The sequence below is a fragment of the Amblyomma maculatum genome, chromosome 3, assembly GCF_055883805.1.
Source record: "Amblyomma maculatum isolate TAMU_Amacu chromosome 3, ASM5588380v1, whole genome shotgun sequence".
Taxonomy (NCBI): domain Eukaryota; kingdom Metazoa; phylum Arthropoda; class Arachnida; order Ixodida; family Ixodidae; genus Amblyomma; species Amblyomma maculatum.
Window position 1 is genome coordinate 46,870,924 of NC_139346.1, and position 27,424 is coordinate 46,898,347.

The window sequence follows — 27,424 nt, forward strand, 5'->3', positions numbered from 1 at the left end:
AATGTAGCTACCCTTTCGTAGTGCTGCAACCAGTCGTCGACGTCTTCATAGGTGTCCCCGTGAAAGGTCTTTGGGACGCGGGGGTTTTGCAACGTCACGTAGGTGGGGGTCGTGCCAGGCATTGCGACGACATCGTGGCTACTGGTAGTCATGCCCGAGGGGGAATACTCAGGTGGTAGGCCTCGTTGCCTGCGGCTAGTGCGGTGAACGGGCGTTTCCACGAATATATGACCAGCACTCCTGCTTAGCGTAGGGGTATGGGACATCAGACCTGACCTCCACCAGATTTATCACGGTGTTGGCGACAGGGGGTAGATTAACAGAGCCGGTACAGGCTGTTAATCTACCCCCTGGCAATATGAAACAGAATTAAGGAATCTGAGTGCTAAGGGAATCTGAACTGCAGCATGTACGAGTTAGTACGCTTCAGCTGCACAATGCATGAGCACACATGGGCTGTGTCTCTTCTAAATAGTGAACATTTTACTCCAGGGACCTGAAAAAGGTGTCCTTAATAACCGAGTGTCTCTTGTAACCATGTCTCTTGTATGCAATGTTGTTAACATGGCAGACATAGGAAAACCAACCAAACCATTTTCAAATGTCTCTTATAACAGTGTCTCTTGTAACGAGATTTAACTGCATTTCAATTATTTAATTGATCAATTGCACACTCTGAAATCTACTTAATTAGCATCATAGAGCGTTGGCTTCCATTCTGAGCATCCTGACACGATTGAACCCCCTTTTTCATATTTTTTTCAATTCCTTTAATTCCCCGTTCAATTACCTTCAGTGATTTCGTTAACTCACTATCGTCTACCACAAACCAATCGGTCATCAATCACTAGAACTAAAGATTACCACGGTACAATTTCTTTTACTAAGGCCCCCTATTATTTCTGAAGCGCGGTGCGCACAACTACATACTACGGCGCCGAATTTTTGACCAGACTACTTGCATTACCTATCACTTAACACCTAATACGACTGGCAAGACTGAAACACCGTTAAGTGTTGTAGCACACGGTGGTACCCATCATTGTTTACACGCGTACACGTATATGTATGCAGGCATTAAAACCAAATGGCAAAATGGACATGCAAAAAAAGTGACTGTTCTCCCCAAAGCGATAATTATTGCAGACGCCCATTTTTTTCTAAGCAGCAATCGTCCTTACTGTCATGGTACCCAAGTCCATAAATCTATAAAGTGCAGGTAATGACGCCACTAAGCGCGAGCAACGCTTCAGAGCAGTTCTGGAAGCAGAGTGGAGCGCGGCGCTTCTGTAGCAGACGACGTTCTTTCCTGGCACAAAGGTCGACACTAGCGCCGTGGTGGCGGGAGCAGCGGCGGGCCACCTGCTCCGTGTGGGAGCCTTGTGGAGATATGAAACTGAAAAGGATCTATAAACGTTGGTACAGCCTGCCGCACGACATGGCAGCTTGCTCGTTCAGGAAGTGCTCAATATTGAACCACCTCGATGGCAGAGAGGAAGACATCATCTGGGAGGCTAAGAGTGAGAAGGAAGACTCAGTTTCCGAGAGCTCGGCCTCCGACGAAGATGACGAATGAGCGTTGCTAAGACTTCAAGGGCCACAATGTCTATTAAAGATACTTTTTCAAGCGCTGATCTCGCGTTACATTCGAGTAAATACGGTATATGACCAAGCAGCAAGCTTGTCAATGTTCTTAACCCTCCTTCACCCCCCTTTCAATTCAAGCTAGTAGCACACCAAAAGGATGCACCGATGAGTAAAGGAGTGAGTACTTTAAAGACCAGAAATAATTTCTCAAGCACAAAAGCACGCCAAAAGCGCCTGCACACCTGACATACCAGGAAGAAGCTCTGTGCACACCAGTGTGGTGGAGAAGTTCCAAATCTCTCGTAAGCCAACAAAAGCATTCAGAGTTGCTGGCCCAAGTGCAAATAGAAAGATATTTACGTGTTGCAGTTCTGGACTGATAACATGGCTTTACCCACAGATGATGCGAACAAGGCGGCTCATCTTGCCCTACACCAGCCACACGCATTTCTTTTCAGGGCCAGCTGAATTATACGTTGAAAAAGCATTTAGCTAGTAGCTTGGTTGTAGTTACTGAATCAAACTTCCACATCAGACTTTTTTCACCAAAAATGATGTAAGAATAGGTGGGTGAAATATTTTTATAGTATTTGTTTCTTGTCATGTTAAGCAGAGAAGCACTTCATTCATGGTTCAAATCAAGAGTATTTGAAAGTATTCTTTTCAGCTGTAAGCCAGTGGGAGTGTAGTGGGGGCAATGAAAGTAGCAGTAGCAGCTATCTGGTCATTTATTCTCAGATAGCTGTGGAAGTTCGATGGCCTTCACATACGTGCCAGTATGTGTGGGCCATGGCATGCAGAGGGGCCAGAATATGTGATCAGTGGTTCAGCGTAGAAACTTCAGGCGCTGATGACTGTTTCATTAAATTAATTAACGATGTCAAGCAATGGTGAAAATAAAACCAGGCGCTGACGACTGTTCCATTAAATAAATTTTGCCTCTAGGCCCTGGCAAATGGAGGCTAGCCCAAAATTTCACAAAATTAACGACGTCTAGCAATGGTGAAAATGGAATCAACAAGCCACCACATATGGCAGGGTTCTTCAGGGCAACTCCAAGCCTGCTTCTGCGAACAAATGGATCAATGTTCACAAGGAAGAAAGCTGCAACAGAGATTCCCAAACTCTGTCGAACATCAGAAATGTCACTTTCTGACAGCGCTTTTCCTTGTGCTGGCACTTACACAGCCTGCATTGAGCTTGAATGGAAAGGACAAAGGCCAAAACAGGACTATAGACTCCATCGATGCTTGCCCACCACAAAGTTTGGTGGATTCTGGAGTGTTACAGCCGCATGACGTAAAGCCCACTTGCAGGCAGCATAAATTGTGTTATGGTCTGGTGCAGTTCCCGAGAACTGCAGTAAAAGCATACCAAAAGTGCAACAGCGAAAACATGCTGAGACAAGTGCTGTGCAATTAGCACTGTACGTGTGGAAGTTGGTTGCAAGGCATGTTTCTGTCGTTCATGTTTGCCTTGCCATGTGCAGCTGATGAACACAACTGCCAGGTTCCAACAGGTAAGGAGTATGCACGGCTAAAGAAAGGCTGGGAACGATGCATTTCTTTTAAGCTCACTTCCTGGCTACTACATTTCATGGGTTGTATTCTATAGTCCTGCAAGAAATGTAACAGCAGGGTAGAAGTGTGAGTGGTTAAAATGTGAACACTAGAAGCAGATGTGCGAGATGAGTGGCAAAGCGTAGATAATATGGGTGCGGATGACTCTGTTGTGGTGCCAGCATTCCTTAGGATCATTCAGTAAATGAGATCCACCTCCAAGCCCTCACAACATTCACAGCAAATTTGTTATGAGTGAATGCGCTTTGCAGTTGTATTGATGCACTCCTGAGAGCAACTGCCCAGGTTGCTACATGTGTATTTTTTAATGACATGCAGTTGCATGAAGTGGGGTTTCAAAATTCTGGCTGCACCAAACACTCCGTGCGCTCGTGATCTGTTTTGTGTGTTTCTTCCTGTGTCCTGTTGAAGTTGTTGCGCATTTCTCTTATATACTATGCAGAACCAACTAGCCCGACAACACGCTTTCTGAACTCCGTCCTCAATGCTACATAAATCTGAAAGCGCCATACCTCTAATTCTCCGGTAAAAATATCTGTGGACGCCTAAGAACCCGTGTGTGGCATTCAGTGGCAGTGGAGGCATAGTGCAGGCGGCTTCAGCAGTCACATGGGGGACCGAAGCACCGGACTGCAGAACGGATCTGTTTATACCCGCGTAGGTTTAAATCTTGCTCCTGACTAGATAAGTTATTTATTCCATGTGTTCTGTAGGCAGCGACACATGTCAGAAACCGACCTAAAGTGCTCTTTACATTATCGCGTAAGAAATTAAGCCAGGAATAACTCTCAAATAAGGTGATCATATTGCACTGGCAGAGTAGAAGCAGGGTACACACACAGAATTTTGTTGCATCCATAGTCACCGTACTTAAGCAAATGCCTTCCTGGCCAAATTATACAGCTGCAAGTGCTGTTCTTTTTCTCTAATCAATTACCACGTTTCGCATATGTTAGAGAGAAGTTTGGAGGAGATGAATGGGTGCTCAAGTCTTTCTCTTCTTGCATGCCTCTTTCGCAACAGCCACGAAGCACATATACATTACATTCAAGCAACACAAACATGCTGTCCAGCAGGAAATGTAATAATGCACCACGAAAAGTGTATTCCAGTGATTTCAGACTACGAGGAAACTCTGCACTCTACACTTGTGACATATTTCCAGAACACACACACTTTCCACAAATTTCTAGTAAGTGCAGCTGAAGAAAGGAAAGCGGTCACTACCACTGTCACAGCCACAGTGGCAAGGGATGATGTCACAAATTGCAGTGAAAAGACACGATTTCCAACTAAGAGTAAATGCATCTTCAAGTAGGCAGTCCTTAGAAAGGTTCTTGAATATTTATAACGCTGTTGTAAGAAAGCCTAACACTGTACTGTGTCCTGCTGCTACACATCTGGGCTGCAAAGATAGTGATTGCGGTAACATAATTAATAAAAAAACAATATAAGTGCGGTGTTGCAAAGTGACCAGGCCCCAGCACCTGGGCAAGAAGGAGAATTGCTCTTCCTTCAATGTAGCAAATGGCACAAAAATGTGAGGAGAACAAAATGGCAGGTCATAAAGCAGAACCACGTTCTGTCCTTTTCTTTTGCTCCCTTATTCTATTTTACATATTCCCTCATTCCACCTTCCGCAATTTGCAAAAATGGGGAGCTACCAATGAGACAAGAAATCAGTGCATTTTGCACAGTTCGTGAACGGGTTTGGCAAATTTGTTCACCGCTCAAAGTGGCAAGCTTTCATTCTGTAAAACATCGATTGTAACTCGAGGCAACCAATCGAGATCAATCAAAGCAGCCATAAAACACACCCCTCTGCTTCATGAAGGAGACACAAGGCCTCCTTTGTCCCTGAGTGCACCACAAGCTGCAAAAATCACTGCCACCACTTCCGTTCCGCGCCCTTGCCTTGTGTTCCCGGTGTACGGTCATGGCGACATGCCACCCTTGAGCAGGCCAAGCTGGACAGCCGCACGGTACTGGTCAGGCACCTCCATGAGCGCGTGCAGAGCGAGTGCGGCGTCAGGGTGTCGGCAACCGCGAGTCACCTCTGCGTGCCGCACCAGTTGCAGGTTGTCAAAGCGGCGCTCGGGTAGCCCATCGTCCCAGCACACCAGGGCCGGGCAAGGGCCGTCTCCCAGGGCGACCACCACAAGGGACAGGGGCGCCACCTGTGCAAACCGACCATACGTCACTGTACTCGCGGAGGCAACGAAACAAACCGAGGATTCGACTGGCCAACCGTGCTGCTGCCTGCCACAGGGCAGCCACAGAAGACCAGTATGGAGGCTCTCACAGAGAAAAAGAAACAGCATTATAAAAAGAAAGATAATTCATGCACCAAATGTTTGGTTTGGGCTAGTTGGTAGCAGTTTCTTGAGGACATAGCGCCAAAAAGACGGGGACAACACAGATGTCCTGTCTACATCTGTGTTGTCCCCGTCTTTTTGGCGCTATGTCCTCAAGAAATTCAAGCACACAAGTTCAGCCAGTCACATCTTGCACAGACATGCCTCAATTTGACACTGGCGAGCACCTGTTTGTGACCTGATATTGGTGAGGTGGCGGAGACTCCTGTTTATGCAGTATGATAAAAAAAAAAAAAACTATGGAAGGGCAAATATCTGTAGCACTGAGCACTTAAGATGTTGACAAAACTCACATATCGTTGGCACTGTATAAGTTTCTAGAACATTTCATAATGTCAGTGCATGTTGAAGAACCTCAGGTGGTTGTAATTACTTGCCGTCTACAGTGTCTCACAACTGCGTGTGTTCAGCTTCGGAACATTAATCACCACACATACCACACTGCTCGAGTGATGGAGCAGAACAAAGTCATATATACGCGTCATTAAAAGTAATGTGCATAAAACTTGCAGCTGCAATATTCTCTAAATTGGCATTCAAGACCTTGTTCACTTATCACCAACTCATATTATATAAAGCATCTGATGGAAGCTGAGGCAAATTGGGAACTCCACTCTACTGTTATAAAAAAAAAGCACGGTGAACATTTTCAAGACGCAATGTATCAATGCTTACTAAGCTCCTGAAATATTTGTTAGGATTGCTGCTTCATAGTGTTCAATCCAATCATTTCCAAAAAGAGCAATTTAACAGCTAGTGGAAAAATCTTCGCTTTAAATATGCATCAATGGACAGCACCCTACAAAGGTTGTCTCAAGTTTTATCAGTAATTTCCACACCAGATGAGCTAACTGTTCACCATTTCCGCAAGTAGAACAATGAAAATGGCTTTTCACCACTACTGGCATCATGCAAAGCCCTGAGCGACCGCAAGAACCCTCCTCCACTGTTACAGATAAATTAAATGTGCCCATTGCCATAAACTGAATTGGAAACCCTCTAATTCTCTCCCTGTCACCTTGATAACAACCTAGCATGCGTGGTGTGGCCATGTGCTGGCAGAGACTGTGGCAAGTTTGAGCGCTTTGCAAGGGGATGCATAAATTATGAAGTTGATAGGCATGACTGGAGTTCAATTTTACGCAGAACTGCCAACATTCCACTGTTTACACAGCACTGTCTGCACAACCATCCTCAAAATAAAAGAAAAAAATTAGACAGTGTTTAACTTCATAATTAATATGCAAAGTAGTATATAGGGCTAAGTAGTAGTGCAAGTTGGTAATGATTAGTAGTGCTGACAAGTGGCCTCAATTTCAACCAACTGTTGCTATAAAGTAGTGAGTGCTTGCTGTCTACTTTACAGAATGAGGTCACTGTATACAGTCTTCTAGAGTTTGCAAATAATAAAACTTCAGAAAATGAATCGAATACCAATAGAGCAAAAAAAATGCCTTCGAATATTGAATGGAATACTGCATCAGTAAAATAACGAGAAAGTAAAATTAGCAATTCCTGTCCGTGTTATGCCAGGAATTCCTTATGATACAGTAAAATCTGATTATTTCGACCCCTGTTAATTTAGAAATTTGGATAACTCAAACAATGAGCGCGGTCCCAACTGATGCCCATGTGAGTTTATGTCCTAAATAATCCAGTGATCACCTAAATAAGCCTCCCCAAACCTGATTTCCATGCAACAATGGTGGCCACATACTTCATTCGTGCTATGGCAGGCATGATGACGATCGGAAGTCTCAAAATTGCTCAGTCACATATTTTCAATTTCACTTCAACTTCACACCACCCCACAGCTGCGAACAGGCATGCACATCGGCTGATCACGTTGATTTGGGCACTGCTTGGCATGTGACTAATCTCAATTTTATTTTAGAAAGGTGTCAGGCTGTTCTAACGCCTATGCATGTATTCCTCATGTGCATCCACTTATGGTATGCTGAAACTGAGCACCGTTCACGAGCCGTTTCACCGCAATGCTTCACTGTGCAGTTTGTGTGGTGAAGGGTCGTAAAGACACGATGGGACTATTTTGTGAAGATGCACCCCTGCTACTCCGTTGCACCGCGAAAAGGGTAGCAAAGTCCTTCACGATTTTGGAGATATTCTTAAATGTTCCCAACCATCTGCGCAAGCAAAGGATCAAGCAGGTTTTCGGAAACGGTACTCTACTATCGATCATATCCATACCATCAATCAGGTGATAGAAAAATGCTCAGAATATAACCAGCCCTTATACATAGCATTCATTGATTACGAAAAAGCATTTGACTCAGTTGAAACATCGGCGGTGATGCAGGCATTGCGAAATCAGGGGGTAGACGAGCCGTATGTGAAAGTGCTGGAAGATATATAGCCCCTTCAGGCGCTGCGTCCACATATGTGGACGCGACCCAAATGTCGTCGTAGCTTGCTCGCAAGGCGTGTTCCCACGTTTGAATTTGGCGCACAAAATACCTGGCCCCTCCCTGTCAAGTATGTGGCGCCATCTGTTGCAGGTAGATCGAAATGTGTTTGTAAACAAGAAGTCAAGATGGACGTCTCCACGTTTTACGGCGGGGCGAGTAAGTTGATCTTATTTTCGCATGCGCTCTTTCCAAATGGTCGTGAAAAACAGAATTTGTCATGTGAAATATGCCAGTAAGGTAATGTAGAAGGGGCATGCTGGATTTCATTACCGTAGGCAAAGAAGGAATGCTTCGGTGGGCTCTCAGAATTGCGCGTCCACAAACGTGGACACGGCGCCTTAGTGCCGAAAATATTGTTACGAGACACCGTCCTGAGCGCACGAGAAAAACGAGGACAAGGAACAAGAAAACGAGGCACGCGCGCTCGCTCGAGTAAGAAACCATTGAAAGAATTAAAGAAGGAAGGAAGGGGAAGTTCTGATGAGAAGGTTTCACAAAATGGCGACATTGTTCTTGTGCGCTGGGATGACAACGGTATTGTGAACATGGCTTCAACCGCCGTGGGCTTAGGCGAAGCAGGCACTGTACGAAGGTGGAGCGAGTCTTCTAAATCACACATCGACATTGAATGCCCTCAAGTCATCCTCCAGTACAAGTACATGGGAGGCGTCGACAAGACGGATTTTTTGATGTCCCTCTACCCACTGCGCACAAGAACAAGGAAGTGGCCGGTGCGAGTAATATCGCATTTTGTTTCATTTGCTCTTTGCAACGGTTAGTTGGAGTACATCAGAGATGCAAACAATATGCAACTGCCAAAAAAAAAGCACATTAGATTTGCTCGCATTTCAGAGTGATGTGGCTAATAGCTTAGTCGCCTGCAACAAAGCACCCCCAAAGAAGCGAGGCCGACCGACCAACGAAGGCCCACAGGAGATCAAAAAGAAGCCTCACAATGCAGAGCCATTGCCAACAAGCACAACGCGCTATGATGGCACCAACCACTGGCCCCAGGTTATGAGCATACCAAACGCAGAACGATGCAGACACCAGGGCTGCACTTCGAAGAGCCGCGTTCGCTGCCGCAAGTGCGGAATTTTTCTCTGCCTGTCGTCACAGAATGACTGTTTTTATCTATTTCATAAGCCTTGAACAAGTGGCTACTCTTCTGTACCTTAGGTATTTTCAGAGTAAAACATTTATTCATTCCTCATACTTAGTAGAGAATACAAGAAAATGTTGTAGTGTTTGCACTCTTGTAGGAGCCTTGAGGCGCCATGTCCACAAACGTGGACGCAAATAAAATAGGCTCAAATATGAAAATTTTGGCGTAATTTCTTGCACTTGACTTCTGCCTGGTGTACTGATCATGAATAACACAAGGAAAAATTTTTCCTTTCAGAAAATTTATTTTGCGCCTGAAGGGGATATAGTGGCTGCACAGCAACCATAGTTCTGCATAAAGAAAGTAACAAAATTCCCATAAAGAAAGGTGTTAGGCAGGGAGACACAATCTCCCCAGTACTATCCACAGCTTGCTTAGAGGAAGTACTCAGAGGCTTGGAATGGGAGCAGTTAGGGATAAGGGTAGATGGAGAATACCTCAGTAATCTGCGATTTGCTGATGATGTTGCCTTGCTAAGCAACTCGAGGGATGAACTGCAAATAATGATTAATGACATAGACAGGAAAAGTAGAAAGGTAGGCTTGAAAATCAATATGCAGAAGACTAAGGTAATGTTCAACAGCCTCGGGAAGGAACAGCAGTTTACATTAGGTAGCGAAGTACTGGAAGTAGTAGACGATTATGTCTACTTAGGACAGGTAGTAACCGCAGATCCGGACCATGAAAAGGAAATAACAAGAAGAATAAGATTGGGATGGAACGCATTTGGCAAGCACTCGCAGAGTATGACTAGCAGCTTACCGGTATCGCTCAAGAGGAAAGTATACAACAGTTGCATCTTACCTGTACTCACCTATGGGGCTGAAATGTGGAGGCTAACCAAGAGAGTCCTACATAGGTTGAGGACAACCCAGAGGGCAATGGAACGAAAAATGGTAGGGGTAACATTAAGAGATAGGAAGCGGGCAGAGTGGGTCAGAGAAATAACTCAAGTTACCGACATTCTAGTGGAAATTAAGAAGAAATGGGCATGGGCAGGACATGTAGTGCGAGGATAACCAATGGTCGCTTAGGGTAACAAACTGGATTCCAAGAGAAGGAAAGCGTAGCAGGGGGCGGCAGAAAGTTAGGTGGGCGGATGAGGTTAAGTTCGCGGGGGTCAAGTGGATGCAGCTAGCACAGAACCGGGTTAAGTGGAGAAATATGGGAGAGGCCTTCGCCCTGCAGTGGGTATAGTCAGGCTGATGATGATGATGATGATGATCTGCGCAAAGCTAAGTGCTTCACAAAGCCCCCACAAACCGTCGTTTTTAAATTGGCTTTCAACTACAATACTGATAACTTTCGTACAGGTAGGTGTTCTTAAGGTAATATTACTGCGATGCAAACCATTTTTAGCAGCTTTTGCAGAACATTTGATACTTTTAATATTTTTCCTGGCTCCTTGGAGGCCACATTAATGAGCTCACTCTGGCTGAAGACTTCAGAATATGCGACAGTGTTCGAATATCCTAAAATTCTATGTCTACCCTTGGAATACTGTGAATATTAGCTTTTTGAACTGAATATGAATTGAATAACAAGAATATTTAATTTATATACGAATGTTTAAATATTCGCACACCCCTATCTTCAAACCATCACAATCACAAAACAACGCTCCTCAGTGGTACTATACACTCAAGATCATAAAGCAATTTTCACCTTGATTAAAATTTCTGAATCCTTTTTTATTTTGCGTTTTGGTACACAAAGCATATGCAAACCAAGGTCGTGTCTTTTACTGGCTGGCTATTGCTTGCAACACTAAAATTCCCTTGGTATAAGAATATTGTTACAGAGGGCTCGACTGTATATGAGCATATGTCGACTTAAACTGTCTGCTAAAAGCCACATACAGTAGACTCCCGTTAAGACGAACTCGCTTAAGATGAACCCTCGGTTAAGATGAACAGTGGAGGTCGTTTGTTTGGTTCCCCATAGAGTCAATGCAAAAAAAATCTGCTTAAGATGAACACTTTGCAATCGCTAATCGGTTAAGATGAATTTTCACGGCCGGCCGCACCCCACCCGCGCAGCTTACCCAACCGTCCGAGCAGCGCTTCAGCGGAAAGAAAAAAAAAAAAAAAAAAGCTTTTCAGTGCCACGACCATCCGTGCCGCCGACGCACGCAGACCCAAGCACGTCGGCGTCGGAAATGAGATTTTACGAAGGCGGAAGAGTGACGCTGCTCGTCCTCTCCCACCGTTCCCCCGCTCACTCCTTTTGTCCCCGCAGTAGGAGTAGGTTTGCGTTTCGCGTCGCGCCGGCTATCTTGGTACGACCTCGGGCAAGGACGAAACAGAGCACAGAGAGGAAGAGAGAGAGAGAAAAAATAAAAGAGTATGCGCGGCCCGGCTAGCAAAACTAGCGAAACGCGGGAAAAAAAACGGTGAGAAGAAAAAGCTGCCAATGACGTTTCCCAATGGTGATCACGTAATAGTGTCATCATGCCAGTGCTACCGAGCTCCGTGCCTTTGCTGACCGCTAACAACGCCTACTACGCAGTGCACAGATCCATTGTTTCGTGGCGGGTGTGCGCGTCGTGTCCCGCAGTTTTCTGCCAGGCTGTACGCTGTCACCTCGTGGTGTGCGCTGTTTGTTTTCGTGCGCGCCGTGTTCGCCGTGCTGCTACTATGGCTAATCGGCCAACAACTCGAAAAAAGCCGCTTGAGCTTCATGAGAAGGCCGAAGTTTTGACCGAAGTTCGCGCCGGCAGGCTTTCAAAGACTGAAATAGCGCGCAAGTTCAGCATCGCGAAAAGTACCGTGAGCGGTATCGTGAAGGACAAAGTGCGGATTACCAGTGCTTTGGAAGATGGTGAGTTTGCGCCGAAGCGGAAGAGGATGCGCACAGCTATGCACAAAGACCTTGAAGACGTTCTGCTTGCCTGGGTGAAGAGAGCGCGCAGTGTGAATTCGTCAGTGAATGGAGTGCTACTGAAAGCTAAGGCGGAAGAAATTGCCCTGCGGCTGAATGTCGAGTTTGCGTGCAGCGATGTGTAGCTCGACCGTTTTCTGAAAAGGCATGAACTGGCCTTTCGTTGTGTTGTCGGCGAGGCCGCTGCAGAAGACATATACCGTATTTACTCGCATAATGATCGCACTTTTTTTTTTTAAAATACTGACGCAAATTTCGGGGTGCGATCATTACGCGGGGTAAATTTTCTACAAAAAATTTTTGAGCACCGAAAACGCAAACAAGTTGCAGGTCAGACGTCTTAGAACATATATCTCGATTACAACCAAAAATAAAAGCTGAGTAAGGCTTACCTTCGCAATAAACACGCACATTAAGCATCACATGGAGTGCACAATGCCCATTTATTTTTTTCGTCAGTACTCTAATCAAAGTCTGAATCCTCGCCATCCTCGCTTTCACTGCTGCACGACTCATCGGAAACGGCAGTGTCGTCGCTGGGAGCATCTTCACAATCCCACAGGAAGTCATCTTCAGTTCCATCCAAAGCGTTAGATATGCCTGTCTTCTTAAAACTCTTAGCCACTACCTCGTCGGGGATACTGCTCCACGCTTCTGTGATCCACGAGCACAGCATCTCCACGGATGGCCTTCTAATCTTTCCGCTCGGCGTCAAATCATGCTGGCCCATCGCCATCCACTCAGCATAAAGTCGTCGAACGTTGTCCTTGAACAGTTTGTTCAAAGACACGTCGAGAAGCTGCAGCAGCAAAGTCAGGCCGCCAGGAATGACTGCAATGTCCGTGCGCAGCTCTTTCAGCTTGGCACGCACGCTGTCCACAAGGTGACCCCTAAAACTGTCCAAAACCAGAAGCGAGGGAAGCAGAAATGCTCCTGGTCTTCTTCCCCAAACAGTCTTGATCCAGTCGACCATCAGGTCTGCAGTCATACACCCTTTCATCTGTGCACGTATATGGATGCCACGGGGAAAGTTTCCCTTCGGAATAGTCTTCCGTTTGAAGATCACGTATGGTGGCAGCTTCCGCCCGTCGGCCGTCACAGCAAGCATGACTGTGCATCGCTGTTTTTCTGCGCCAGACGTCTTCACGAGGACGCTCCGAGCACCCTTCTCGTTCACAGTTGTATTCCGGGGCATGTCGAACGTCAGTGGAGTTTGATCGGCGTTTCCAATTTGCGACATGAGGTAACCGCATTTTTCGCGAAGCCTAGTGACGAAGTGATGGAAGTCTATCACTTTGCTTTCATACGCGGCTGGGAACCGCTGGCACAACGACGTCCGCCGCCTCAGGAAAAGTCCATTCCGTCGCATAAAGCGAGTCGTCCAACCGGAGCTAGCGCGGAAATCCTTTGCGGCGATTCCCAGCTTCCTGGCAGTTGTGCGCGCCTGCGTCTGTATCATTTCTAATGACACTGCACAACCATTTTTGCGCAGGTCCCTCACGTATTCTAGGACCGCCTCCTCAACACGAGGGAACTTGCCCGTTTTGGGTCCACGGAAAGCCCGCCGTGTCTTGTTCGTAGCCATCAGCTTCTCACGCTGCTTCTTCCAATAGCGTATCCTCATTTCGTCCACGCCAAAATGCCTACCAGCAGCGCGGTTGCCATGCTCCAGTGCATAGTCGACAGCCTTGAGCTTGAACGCGGCGGTGTAACTGGCATACCGCCCCATGGTGAAATGGCGTAAACTCGTACAAAAACACAAAGCACGCTACGACGCTGCCGAATTGCAAAATGGCGAACGCCGCAAAGCATGGAATCATGGGAACTCCAACGTTACTAGACTAGGTTGGGAACTCGTCGGAATGCATTCGCTGCGGGATGGCTGCAAATCAACCACCAGGCGACTCCATGTTCGGGGTGCGATCATTACGCGGGGAATTTAAAAAATGGAATTTTGACCTCAAAATTCAGGGGTGCGATCATTACGCGAGTGCGCTCATTATGCGAGTAAATACGGTACAATGTGGACGAAACTGCGGGTTTCTACCAGCTACTCCCAAATAAAACGCTCACATTTGCTGGTGATGACTGCGTGGCGGGCAAACGGAGCAAGCTTCGAGTAACGGTCCTCGTGGGCGCAAATATGACTGGGACTGACAAACTAAAGTTGCTGGTGATTGGCAAATCTAAAGCACCACACTGCTTTAAAAACATAAAAACGCTGCCGGTCACGTACATGGCTAATTCAAAAGCGTGGATGACACAGGCACTTTTCGAGCAGTGGGTTCAAGAGATGGATCGCCACTTCCAGAGACAGAAAAGAAAAGTTCTCATTGTTGTTGACAACTGTCCCGGACACGGCCACGTCGCCAGACTTCATGCCATCCGACTGGAGTTTCTACCAGCGAATACAACGGCGCAGCTGCAGCCTATGGACCAGAGAGTAATAAGTAGCTTGAAGAGGCACTATCAGCGCTCTCTGCTGCAAAGGATGCTGATTTGCATGGAGAGCAGTAAAGAGTGCACAGCTAACCTGTTAAGTGCTGTCCACTTACTGACAAGCGCCTGGGAGCAGGTTACTCAAGCCACTATTGCCAACGCCTTCCACCATGCAGGATTTGTGGCGCTTAGTGATTGCTCAGTGCAGAATGACTGCAATACTACGAATGAGGACCACACTGCGAATTTGGAGGATAGAAGCATTGTTTCTGCGCTGAGCAGTAAGGGTGTGTTCATTGACATCAGTGCGTATGTCAGCATTGACGGAGGTGTGGAAACGTGCAGGGCTGACACACTGGACGCTCTGATTGAAGAAGTGCTTGACCTACCATCGGAAACTGCTGCTGAAGATGACAGCTTGAATGTTATGCCTGAATCTGCACTAGTTACCTGTGATGCAGCTGATGCCTGCCTAGACGCTTTAGTGCAGCTTTTTGAACAGTGTGAGGGCACTGAAGGGTATCTTCAAAAGTTAAGCGAGATGTCTGCTTTTGTAGCCGGCCGTCGATTTTCACGACAGACACAAAAAAAAATAACAGACTGGGTAACAGTCAACAATGCCTGATGCCTTACTATTGCAATGTGTAGTAGACAATCATTAGTCCAATAAATGCTTGTATTGCAGTTTATTTTCCTGAAAGGCCATTTTATTCATTTGTTCTCATATATGAGGTATTTGGACACACTCTGCATGCTCAAACATCATTTTTGGAAGCACTCCTGATTAGACGAACTTCTGATAAGACGAACAATTTTCATGGTCCCTTGGAGTTCGTCTTAAAGGGAGTCTACTGTAAATTATGGGACCACGGAAGTCCTGGATTCCTGAAACGGATCTTTAACTAACTGATATCAAATTACAAAGGCTTCACTGTGCTAAGAGCAATACCTAGTGGCATACCTGTGAAGCGGCCACAATGGCTTTCCTGGAAGATGCCTCACCCGCAGGGCTGAGCTGACCATCCGTGAGCAGAAGAAGCACATGGAACTCGCGGCTGTCTACGGCAATCTGCTGCGCCTTCTGCACCAAGGGCGCAAAGCTCGTTGGTCCAGACAGCTGTACCTACAGCGAAGACACAAAAGGTCAAAAGGTGCAAGTGCTGTGGTCCAAATGGGATGGGCCACAACAAGGTGTGCACAGAACACTCTAGGGATGCCCCACAGCCTAGCCTTCAGAGGAGGATCTCTGAATCTTTCAGGCTTCAGGTTTTCAGGTTTCAGTTTTTTGTCAGAAATGTATTACCCAAATTAGTATGGTTTATTTAGTACAGAAGGAGGTTCCAAAGCGAAGCTGTCAGGGGGACCTCCTATAACAAAATGCTTGAAACAAATTCACAAATATGGTAGAAATTGAACATTAAAATATGTTAAAATCCATGAACAACAAGAATGATACATAAAAAAAGAGAAACTGAAGTGTGTAGTTATAACTTTGCCAATAAAAATGTTTTGATGTTATTATGGAAAAGCCTGTATGACCGAACTGTTTTAAAATATGAGGGTAGTGAATTCCATAGCGTTATAGCTGAAAACAGAACGGTTTGCTTGCCATAATTAGTGTTACCTCTGGGAAGTAGCAAATTGTCGTTTTGGGAAAATCTAGTCAATTACTGCTTATGAGGGAAGATGACGGAAGGGCAGTAATGACAATGTCACCATTACGAGCACTGTATATAAGTGTGGCAAATCTTAGGTGGAGCAGACTCAATAAAGGGAGGATATTAGGATTTCGATATATAGGAGCAGCTGAGGCAGTGGACGAGGAAAAGGTAAGTATCCGAACTGCAGAGTTTTGTAAATGACGGATGCTTGACATATGAGTGAGATACATGTAGTTCCCCAGGATGATATGTATTACATTTATAAAGTGAAATTATGTGGTTATCCAAATAAAGCAGAGCAATATGTAGTCATTATGCGAATGAAAGACCTTGAAATGTGTTTTTGGGGGGTTAATTTCCAGCTGATTATCTTGACACCAATGAATGAACTAGAATTGCATGTTCAGCATTCAATGTTGTGATGAGATCATTTATGTTTCTGTCGCTAGTATATAATGTAGTGTCATCGGCGTATAGAATGCAGTTAGATTTGGTAAAATAACTAGGCAGATTGTTAATGCATATTAAGAAAAGCACTGGTCCTGAAATTGAACCCGTGGCACACTTTGGTTAATGAATACTGGCTGAGATAAAAGGTCGGCAAACTTTAAAATTGAACCGTGTATAAATGTTAATGCTGGGCCGCAGATTCCCAGAGACTCCAGTTTGGAAAAAAGTATGATGTGGTTAATTGTACTAAAAGCTTTAGTAAAGTCTATAAAAACAGCTCCCGCCCAAAGTCCTTGGTCAATCGAACATTTGATAGTGTCAGTTAGTTCTAATAGTGCAATCTTTGTTGAATTAGTGGGATGAAGTCACACTTAGTGAAATACTTTATTAAACGATTATCCAAAAGTTTCTCTATGAGCTTGCTAAGACACTACAGGAAAAAATGCGTTTTAAGATTTTATTAATAAGGAGCTCTTCAAAATGTGTTGTGCCAGTTGTTTGAACCTGCTCACAGACAGTGAGAAGTGACTTGTGTCCATGTGTTGTAAAAATTTCTACTTTTGTTCATTGCTTTGATGCTCTTGCACCGAGTGATTGACAGTCATCACTCAGACAAACTGTGCTCCTGATTCGAATACTGATTTTGGGCTGCTTTTAAAGATATGCACCTGCTATGTGCCCTGCTGTGTGCAACCGCACTGTCCGCTGATGGATGCACACTGCAATGTCCCCCCAAAAACAGAGGTTCACAAGCTATATGCTGAGCGAAAAAACCAAAGCGGTTGACTGGCACGTGTCAAAAAAGCATGAAGCAAATAGGTACACCTAAACATGAAGGCAGGGTGGGTCATTCTGTCCCTTCCTGACTGACTGAAACAGCTAGGCCATTTCGGCTGGACGAATTATAATCGCGGATTATTTTTCAAGCTCAGCAAGACCCGGAAAACGGTACAAACATAAGAGCAGTTGGAAAAATGCAAACTAAAATAAATGTTACAGGCGAACACTTTAGTCTTCTTACGTGTGAAAATATGTAAGCATTGCAAGTTCTGTCGTGCTGCCTGGTGGATTCACCTGACACTACGCTCGCAGACCTCACTCGCACTTGCCCAGATGACCTATGAGTATGGTGTATTTACCTAGTTTAAATGGAGAAGCAGCGCAGATGGAACTTCACGAGGGCGACACCGCAGAGCGCGAGAGTGTGTTGCAGTTTCACGCGCAACGTGATCAGATGCAGAGATAGTATAGAGTTGTGCTGAAGCCAGGAAAGCTGACTTGTTCATTCTGGCATGGTTCAAAACCCAGTCGCAGTAATGCTTTTTACTCATTGACAGTTTGTGCGGACACACTGTGCCGACACACTCTGTCCACAATTCCTGCCCCAAGCCACTCGTGAGACAAGAAGCGCTTACGCATAAAAAAATTGACTGTGGTTTGGCCCTGGTTCAACTAGGTTGAATTGCGTTAGAAATACTTGGGTCTCTCATTTCACATGGGATGGTAATGTCAGAATCAGCCCGCCAGGACCCTGGCAATCACGTTACCCATATAGGCCACTAAGGCAGGTTCATACGGCTTGGTTAAAGAGGGGCTTTATATTGTCACGTCTCGATGGAACACAAATGAGGACCCAAAGATAGGATGGGTTTAATAATCAACCAGGACGAGTCTTGCACTCAAACTTCCTTCTCTTCCAGGCTCCCACTTGTGGGCCAGTCATCATCTTTGGCGTTGTCTTCTATGCGGCAATATGTGGGCTGGCAGGAGCTGCCAACTTGGGTCTTTCGTTTCACATGGGACGGTTATGTTAGAATCAGCCTGCCGGGACCCTGCTTGGTTAAAGTCGTATTCGGCTTGGCTGCGGCTCAAGGTCAAGCGTGGTCCTTCCTGAGATGACGTGACGGGCTGAAACCTGACGCAGTATTGCTAACGCAATAAAACTATTTTCCTGCCCAAAACAGACTGTAAAAATCGTAAACTTTGCCCCTCCTCATGTTACCCTTGAAAGTGGCTATTGAGCTTGAGATCAGTGCGACCCACTATCATGATTTGCTTAAGCATGCTACCAGTGTGTAAGTGCCAACCGAACATCACATGGAACGCTTGAGTAGTGCCTGCCAGGGCGTGGCACCGTGCAATGCTGCTCGTGCAGTGGCACCCCGTGAGAGTGGATCTATGTTTATAGACCGTGTGTGAGCCATAGTCATGGTTTCCCCATCTCCGCAGCACCTCCCTTCAGACAGTGCACCTTAGCTGCAGGTCACAATGCAAATGGGTGCATGCACCATGCAAAGCACGGTCTGAACTTTCCTCATAGGCAACAATGGGCAAGACGACCAACAGAAGGAACCCAGAGAAAAAGTAAGCGTAACAAGCACCTCCTAACCAACCCTCTCTCTCCCAATCAGCAAGTGGCAGCGTCAAATCTGCAACAGTGCTGCACCTGTCCTGGTTTCAACATGATAGCACTCTCTATTTTGCCCAAGGGCACCATTTTAGGTGCTCACATGTCCTGCCATGTCCATGGCACAGGGGAACATGTGAGCAGCTAGGAGGGCTCCATTTGCATAGTCATCACAGCTTACAGTCACAATGAATTGTGGGACATGTAGGAAGTGTGCTCTCACGGGATGCCCACTTAGGTGATGCCCTGGCCCTGCTGATGCGGCCAGCCATGACATGAGGTCAAGTCTGTATTGCTAACGTTAAGGCATACAGTGGAAATGATCTGCTAACAATCATGCTGCAAAATGTCCTCTATGAGCAGGACCTAAGGAGTGACAGCCTGACATTCAGAAGGAGCTGTCCCAGAAAGGCCAGACCAATACCAGCACAGCAGTAGGTTGGATGCCACAACGCCAGCAATAACTCAAGCAGATAAAAAGCTGTGCTGATTTGTACAACATTCTGAAATGGTTAGGGTACACACAGAGTCAAAGGGCAATGCACCTTTCAACAGATAGCATTAATGGCACCATGATGCAGAGGATTTAGCATTTTTGACATAGTGAGTACAAAAGTCAAGACACTTGGAACCACCTATGTGCATGAAGGCGAAAACTCGCTCACAAGCGGCGCTTCAGTGGCTTAACAACACTTTGAAAACGGTTTTGGCTTGACAACAGTTGCTTTGGCAACTTTTACACATGTGAGAGACTTGAATCCTGGACCTCATGCGTTACATCACAGTTGCTGTGATGCAAGCAAGGCTCTTGAATCCATGACCTTCTTTGGTCGTGCAGACGCACTCTGATGGCAGGCTCTGTCCACACACTCAGGTGACATCGCTCATGAGACAAAAATTCCCTTCACATTAAATCACGGGCAAGGCAGGTGGTGGTGACTAACTACTTGGCAGGATGTCATGAGATCACATGAATGGCAGGTGTTGCCAGCTCGTGATTCTCAATTGAGATGGGGATCACACATTCCAGGGCACTTGGGCATTAAAGACACACTGTTCCTACGCCATGCAAGCACATCTATATGGCTTAAAGCAGGGATTCATAAGTGCCTATGTCAAGTGGTCTTTCACATAACTTGGTAGCTTACAACTGTATGGTAACGAATATGTGTGGGATAACAGAATACAAATTAAGGGGCTAGCAATTGAGCAAGTAGTAAAATGCATGTAGTATGTGATTGAGGATCCTCAAGACAAACCGCAGGTGGGAGGCATTAAACCTGGCACATCATGTCCTTAAAGGCGGAACTTAAGTTCCAATGTCCTTTACTTCCCGTCTGTACCAGTTCCCCCTAGAAAAGGACAATACACGCCATCGAAGCTCACCTTGTGGGCGGTGTGCGTGTACGCACACATGAGGTCGTTGAAGTCCAGGCACGAGGCCCCCGACTCAATGAGGGGAAAGATGTCAGCGTCACGCGTGACGGCGTCCCCGAAGCCAAAGGCCGGCACGGGGTTCCCGTGCAACAGGGGCCCCAGCGCCGAGCCCAACGACGCCAGTGCCCGCTGGTACGGGTTCTGGGTGCCTGGCCGCAAGGCGTGCAGGCTCTCGCCACGAAACGTCCGCCGACCCTGCCACTCGTTGCTGGCCGAGAAGTCAATGCCCACAATGACATGGATGTCAGGAAGACCTGTCACAAGTGACACGAGGGTGGGTCAATCCGTCCAAGCAAATTCACAAATGATATAATAATATTCTTAATAACGAAAGCTAATTTACTGCTCACTATGAGCCATTTAGTATAATATTCTCTGTCTGTATGCCATCAATAAAGTTCCTCACAGTCAATTTTAAGCATGCATCTTTGTTTTAATTATGCCATTTGTATTCCCGCCCACTTATGCCTTCAAAAGCAGGGCTAGTGCTATGATAAAGTAAATCAAGAAATGGTGGGCTCCACCAGCATTCTCTAGCTGACTACTTTCAAAGCTGAAATGGAATATGCTCTACATTAATAACTGGCAGACTTCATTGTCTTGGGGAACCTTTCCGAGGTTAAAGAAACTGCATTTGGCACTTTGCCCTTGGGTCAAAAATTCACAATTATTTACAAGTTCAACTACAACCACACCCTGGCAAAATCATGAGTGCTAACTCAAGCTCATTCACAAACTTTTTTTCAGCCTGCAAGCTCAACCAAATTCAGACTGACACATGCTCGGTCTAACCAAACTCATGAACTAGACTCACAACTCACCAAGATTCACAGATTTTCAACTCACGACTCATTGGGCTCACTCACTCATTTCAATTCACAACTAATCTGGATCCAAGCTCTGGACTCACTCATTTCGGCTCATAACTCACACGGGACGACTCATTTGGACTCACTCATTTCAACTCGAGAGTTATTTTAGCTCACTCAGCTGACCAATTTATTTATTTCACGTGGCCATGACCAAGTCAATTAGCATTCGGTACATAGAAGGTGTCGTTTTTAATGCTTAATTGGATGATCATGTTTTATGCGAGTGAGGCAGTGTATGTGATCTTTATATATTTAACAAATTAAGTTTAATATTACAGATTTCCAGCAGGCTCCAGCCCACTTCAAGTTGTATATCAGTGACAACACTCATTGCATGCACAACGCACAAAACATGACATGGGTGGCACGCAGAAAAACTGTACATAGATTTCTCTCTTCTGGTAAGGGAGAGACTTTGCCATGTTACTTATTCATGACAATGAATCTCTCCTCCCCTCTACTTTCAGTAAATATGGAATAAAGGCACACAGTGTCGTCATGAAAATACAGACCACTATCTTAGCCTGACCGCAGATTCACAACTCAGGTAATGATATGAATGTGGGTGTGAGCGAGCCCGAGTGTGTCCACTCGTCAGTGATTCTGCCGACCTATAATTATAAAATATTATTATTGTTATTCATAATGAATAAGTGGGCGCAAACGAAATGGAGACACAGAAAAGGAGACAACAGGACAGGTGCTGTATCACAACTGGTTTATCGGGAAAAACATGAACTCCTAAATAAGAACAGATATAACAGATATGGTCAGTTAACAATTCATAGAGAAGAAGAGAACAAATTCAACATCTTAGCAGACATCCCATTTCTCTCTTAGATAGCGAAACCGCAGGCTTGCTCACGCAGTTTCCACCCAGGTGATGTGGAACGCTTCCATCACCTCTCTGGTTCTTTGCTGAGGATAACAAAACAGGACCTGTGCATCTTCATAGATAGGGCTGCATTTATTGCACTCTCGCAGGTGTTCACTAACCCCTGAAGAGCTGTCGTTTTTGTGTTCTCGAAGACGGATACTCAAACATCGCCCGGTTTGTCCTATATATGCCAAACCGCAGAGAAAAGAATTTTTGTAAACCGCACCAGATTCGCAACGCACGAACCTTGCTCTGTGCTTTACTTTGCAAGAGCGGGAAACAATGGCTACATTTTCTGCCTTTCTTTGCAAAAGATGACATAACCTTCCTAACTTCAAGAAGGCAACAGGGCTATTCCTACATCATATCTCTTTGCAACGTGTTCTAACCCATGTGACAGGCGATGAATGTATGGAATGACAGCGCGCTATTCAAGTTCACTTGAACGGGTGATACGCAGCCTTTGACCCATTTCAATAACTTCATGCAATACTGGGAAATGACATTATTGGGGTAGCCTGCATTCAACAATCTAGAAACTTAGGCAGTGAAGCTATCAGAAAGAACATGTGAGCAAGATTTTCCCTGCTATACTTTCGATATAGCAGCGGAACTCATTTGTAAGTCACTGCATCGAGTATCACCTTCATCATTTATTGGCCTCTTTTTACCACTTCCAGCACAAGTGGTGTCATGAATATCAAACTATTTTTGATCGTTTTCATAATAAGCTTAATATCATGTAAAATTTCATTAAAACAACTTTTATATGCAAAATTAAAATAATGTTTGTAATACTCAACCCTATAACGTTTACTTTGACTGTTATACTAATACTTTATATCATGCAAGCATTTTGCAATTTACATTATATATTTATGAAATTATTTTCATCTTAGGTGCTACATGAAAGATTTTGCATCTAGCGCTGAAAGACGGTTTTTCCGTTGCAGACGAGCTGCTGTCATGTTAGCCTTGAAGAAGCTTGAATGTGATCACTGCTCATTTTTTTTTTTTTATTCCTATTCTTGTCCACGCTTGGGAAAAATTCGGGTTAAAATGGATAAAAGTAGCTACCATGCTGCAATGTATGTCATGCTTGTCGAACGTTTGCTGAACAACAGTGTTTTTTATATCCGTTCACGTACGTAGTACATTGACGGCATGCAGCTGCAGCATCTACCTTCTGTGTTCTTTCATTTCGGGGCTGCACTCACCACGGAATCCGCGAGCGATAGCGCGAAACCAGGCAAAAGCCACCCGCCGCCTCTGAAGCAGACGCGGAGCGAACAGTGAGCAGGTCGCGCCCCTTGCTGCGGTGGAGAGCGTAACTCAAGGAGAAACGTTCCCATTGTTCCCGCGGCAATTGAGAAGGCCGTAAGAAAGAGCGCGCGCTCTCCCTCGAGACCGGCCGTGCCTAGATGCACCTTGTTAGAATACCTATCAACAGATGGCCCCACTTGACTGTTCACGGAACATCTTTAAGGCATGATGCATCACTGCTCAGAAAATGTGTGAACAACCCTTGTGGCTTCAGTGCGGCATGCACTTTTGAAGTGGCTGTGTATGACGATTTCATGCAGGCCAGTTAGCCCTTTAATCACCAGCCCCGCGCTGCACTCATTGTGAATCTTTGTACCAATACTTCCAATGATGAGTCACACTTGTCTAGCCTGACGTTGCTCTGCTGCTGTTGCCAAAAACGAGCTGTGGAATTGCATTGGTTGAAATTTTCTTTGCTAGAGGGTGGCAGTTGTCCATGAAAAAACATGCCTCACACATTAGGGCATGTTTCAAATCTAAATAATGTCATCACACATGAAGACTGCCAGTGGCCGTGATGCCTCAAGAGGAAGATCTGCTTCTAGGAGGAGTTCTGGCAGCAGCATTACTGATAATTTAAAATTTTTTCTGGCAATGACTCTGACTTCCTTCGAGACATTCGTGCACAGAGAGAAAGCCACTGAGAAGAGAACCATTTCTCTTTAAACGTTTGCATTAATTCTAACCACAAACCAATGAAGCACTACATTTCTTGATCTAGAATTGCATGTTAAATATCACAACTACTTAAAAAAACATTTCCACTACGGTATATTCTTCATAAAATTTGGAGGTTTAAGAAACATGCAAATGGTGCACCACTTTGCATCCTTGTGTCTCACCTGCCCGCCGCATGGCTGTGCTGACCTCAGAGAAGGTGCTGAAGCGGTCACGGAAGGCGGCAAAATCATGCACCTCTTCGCGTGAGAGCCCCAGTATGGCAAACAGGCTGGTGGAGTAGTAGCGGCTCTTGACAGCGGGTCCGCCAGTCACACTATCGTCCACGTCCCCCCTGACAGTGCTTGGTGCGCGTTCCTGTTGGCTCTCCTCGTGGCAGTAGTGGTCAAAGAGCAGCAGGAACACAAACGTGGCCACCACAAAGCAAATGAGGGCCTCCATGTCTCCTCCCTGCACATGCACAGCCACAGAACAGTCACCATCTGACAATAGAAATGCTGCACATACCTGGAGGGAGAGCAATTACAAGATGCCAGAAACCTTCCTGCCAACACCACAAGGCGTCAGTAAGGACAGTATGATATGCGAGGTTTAGCATCCAAAAGATGCGCATGGGTTATGAAAGATGTCATAGTTGAGGGTTACAGATTAATTTCAACCACTTTGGTTCTTTTGATATTGAACATTCTTTTCATTTTTATCAATAAAGCCGCTGTAGCAGAAACCTGGGTACGTATTCCGAGTCCTCGTTGTTATCGAAGTATTGCTATCTCACGTGACATGTAGTCATCTGATTGGTCGAAACACCGGAACAGGATGTTGCCACTTCGAAACCAGAAGAGGTGGCAATATCATGTTCTGGCGTTTCCACCAATCAGATTACTCGAGGCCATGTGAGATAGCGACACTTCGATAACGACACAAACTCGAAATACGGACCCTAATCTCACGACCTTGACCAAGTATGTGAATTTGTTTTACCGTGAGAGCTGTTACTGACACCCAATCCTGAATGGTTATATAAATGAAGTCTGGTGCTGTAGTGGCCTGCCTTAGAGCAGTTACCACTGAAATTTGCAAGCCACATCATGCCTAGAAGTGAGCCAAGCGAATCCAAAAGAGAGGACAAAGACAAGAAAAAAAAAAATATGAGAAATGGGGACATGAACAAAATAAAAGAAGTGAATGAGGAGGAACAAAACTGATGGACATAACAGTTGTTGCCGTAGCTGAGTTTCGGCAGTCTTTTTTTTTTTTCATTTCCTTTGCTTTTATTTTTCAAACTTTGCCTCTGCCTGGATTAAAGCACTCAGGTGCCATTTCCTGTGCAGTGTGAGTACAAAGCCCAAGCTTTTCTGCTCGTGTGCTTGCATTTGGCTCATGCCGCTTAGGCTCATGCCTGTGTGACATGATGACAAGTTGCAATGATCCAGGGCAGTTCTGTTGTAGTATAATTACTAAAAAAAGTGATTACTTTTCACAAGGCTCCTTTCATCAGGCTCCACTGCTCACCTTAAACTAGCTGTGATGGTGATGCAGACTTGACAAGAATATAGGAGAAGCAGCATGTTCAAGTGCTGTCTGAGTGTGTATATATCCGCCTTCCAATTGGGGGAAATGCCATGATCTACTTCTACACCCAAGTGACTGACTTACGCCCGAATGCGCTTTTGAACTACTGCCGCCTCGACCACCAATGTCGGGCGGTCTTGTACATGTGTGAGCGTGTGGGACTGTGGTGCTATCCTTAGGATTGACGCCAAAGCTGTTGTTCAACTCAGCATTCCTTCTATCTTCAAGAGCTAGAGATAGAGAACTCGTCTCACTAAATCTCATTCAGAGCATGGATAATCAAGTTTTGGTGCCCAGATGTCGGCTCTCGGTTTTGGCTTGACGTCACATCAAGGACGCTAACAACAGGAGCTAAAAGCAATTCTCGCTTAAGAACCTTCACCAATTGCGAATACAGAAACAAAGGTTGGCGACAACACACTTAACACGTCTAGCCAATAACAAAAATTCACACAAATAATCCTAATTATTTTCAATTCACTAGTAAAAAATAAACAAAAGCAAGGTAGAGCATGCAATGCTTTGAAAACAAGTTTCATTGAAGTTTCGCACAAGATAATTTCTGTAGGTCTTCCTCAGGTACAAAAGCAATAATATGCATTAACTTTGTGGACCGAACATCAAGACCATTTTTTGGAGCCTTAATCAGTCAAAACTGTTTCACGCACTTTTATTACCCTCCTTGTGTGTTCGTAATACAAGAAAATTGCATATTGCCAACTAAATAACACTCTTTTCTGCATTTGCACAAACTAGCGAATAGTCAGGGAAAAGGTGAATGCCTTGCGGCCACGCCTCATGATAATGTTTAAAACAGGCACATATGCTGCAGTTTCTTTCCAACGCAAATGCTGACAAACAGCGAATGACATACGTACTGATTTTGACATCACCGTTTAGTTTCCAAATATAGCCGTCATTATTCCAACAGCAACTGTTATAGTACCTGTGCGCCGTAGCCGCGACAGCTGAATAAAACCAGCAAACACAGCTGCTTTCCGGCCGGTGTTTTGCGCAACCGCTAATGAGCCAAGAATTCGTGGAAACCTCTCGTAATGAGAAACCTGACAAAACGAAACCGCATGATCAGAAACCGGATAGCCCCCAAGACCTGCAACTACAAATTTATCTCGATACACACCAGCGACGATACCAATACCTGCTGCACTACAACGGCGAACAGATGCCCGCAGCAAAAGTGGAACAGAATTGAAGACTGTAAGGCCAGCCTGCAGACGTGACGTAAACAGGGTCTAAGGATCGTCTGACACACGGTTGATCAGTCGCAGATTCCATGCGTTCGAAGCGTTCCGATGGTCAGGTGCATGGGCCGATCACAGGCGATCTGAAGACGCGGTGAAATAATTTCGGAGCGCTTCGCTCACTGCACAAAGCAGTTTGGTAGCTAAGGTCAGATGTAAACATAGCCCGTCGGCTGCGGAAACCTCGCGCGAATAGTGTAAACAGTGCCACACCATGAATCCTGCAAGTGCTGACACTGGTAGGGCACGATTCAGCACGCACCCGTTTTGACAGCTTTGCTAGGCTCAGAAAAGCCACGAAAAATCCGCGCTATGGTACACCACTGCAAGCGCAGCGCGCACAGTGCAAAAGGTTTGAATGTAGAAACTGCTGAAATACTGCGCTGCGCGCGCCTTGCGCCTTGCGTCCACCCGACATATCCCGACATGCACC

At 45.5% G+C, this 27,424-nt stretch overlaps 1 protein-coding gene across 3 annotated transcripts; it reads right to left on the reverse strand.

The window, feature by feature from the left end:
• Window positions 1–185: 185 nt before the first annotated feature.
• LOC146194698 (uncharacterized) lies at window positions 186–27,424 on the reverse strand. Of its 3 annotated transcripts, none has more exons than XM_084597511.1 (5): window positions 27,254–27,424; window positions 24,322–24,607; window positions 20,357–20,661; window positions 15,414–15,575; window positions 186–5,344 (listed from the first exon to the last, which is right to left on the reverse strand). In XM_084597511.1, exons 2-5 carry the CDS (start codon window positions 24,596–24,598, stop codon window positions 5,102–5,104), a joined length of 987 nt encoding a protein of 328 aa, XP_084453637.1. In that variant the 5' UTR covers window positions 24,599–24,607; window positions 27,254–27,424; the 3' UTR covers window positions 186–5,101. The 3 variants fall into 3 exon arrangements, with proteins under 3 accessions (XP_084453637.1, XP_084453636.1, XP_084453635.1); XM_084597510.1 differs by having other exon boundaries at window positions 188–5,344; window positions 26,871–27,424; XM_084597509.1 differs by having other exon boundaries at window positions 191–5,344; window positions 26,889–27,424.

Coding starts and splice junctions, on each gene's coding strand:
- LOC146194698 (XM_084597511.1), bottom strand. CDS start 24,598: ATGGAGGCCCTCATTTGCTTTGTGGTGGCCACGTTTGTGTTCCTGCTG. Junction 15,576..20,356: donor ACACGCACACCGCCCACAAG/GTGAGCTTCGAT, acceptor TCTTCGCTGTAG/GTACAGCTGTCTGGACCAAC. Junction 5,345..15,413: donor CCATTGTGGCCGCTTCACAG/GTATGCCACTAG, acceptor CGGTTTGCACAG/GTGGCGCCCCTGTCCCTTGT.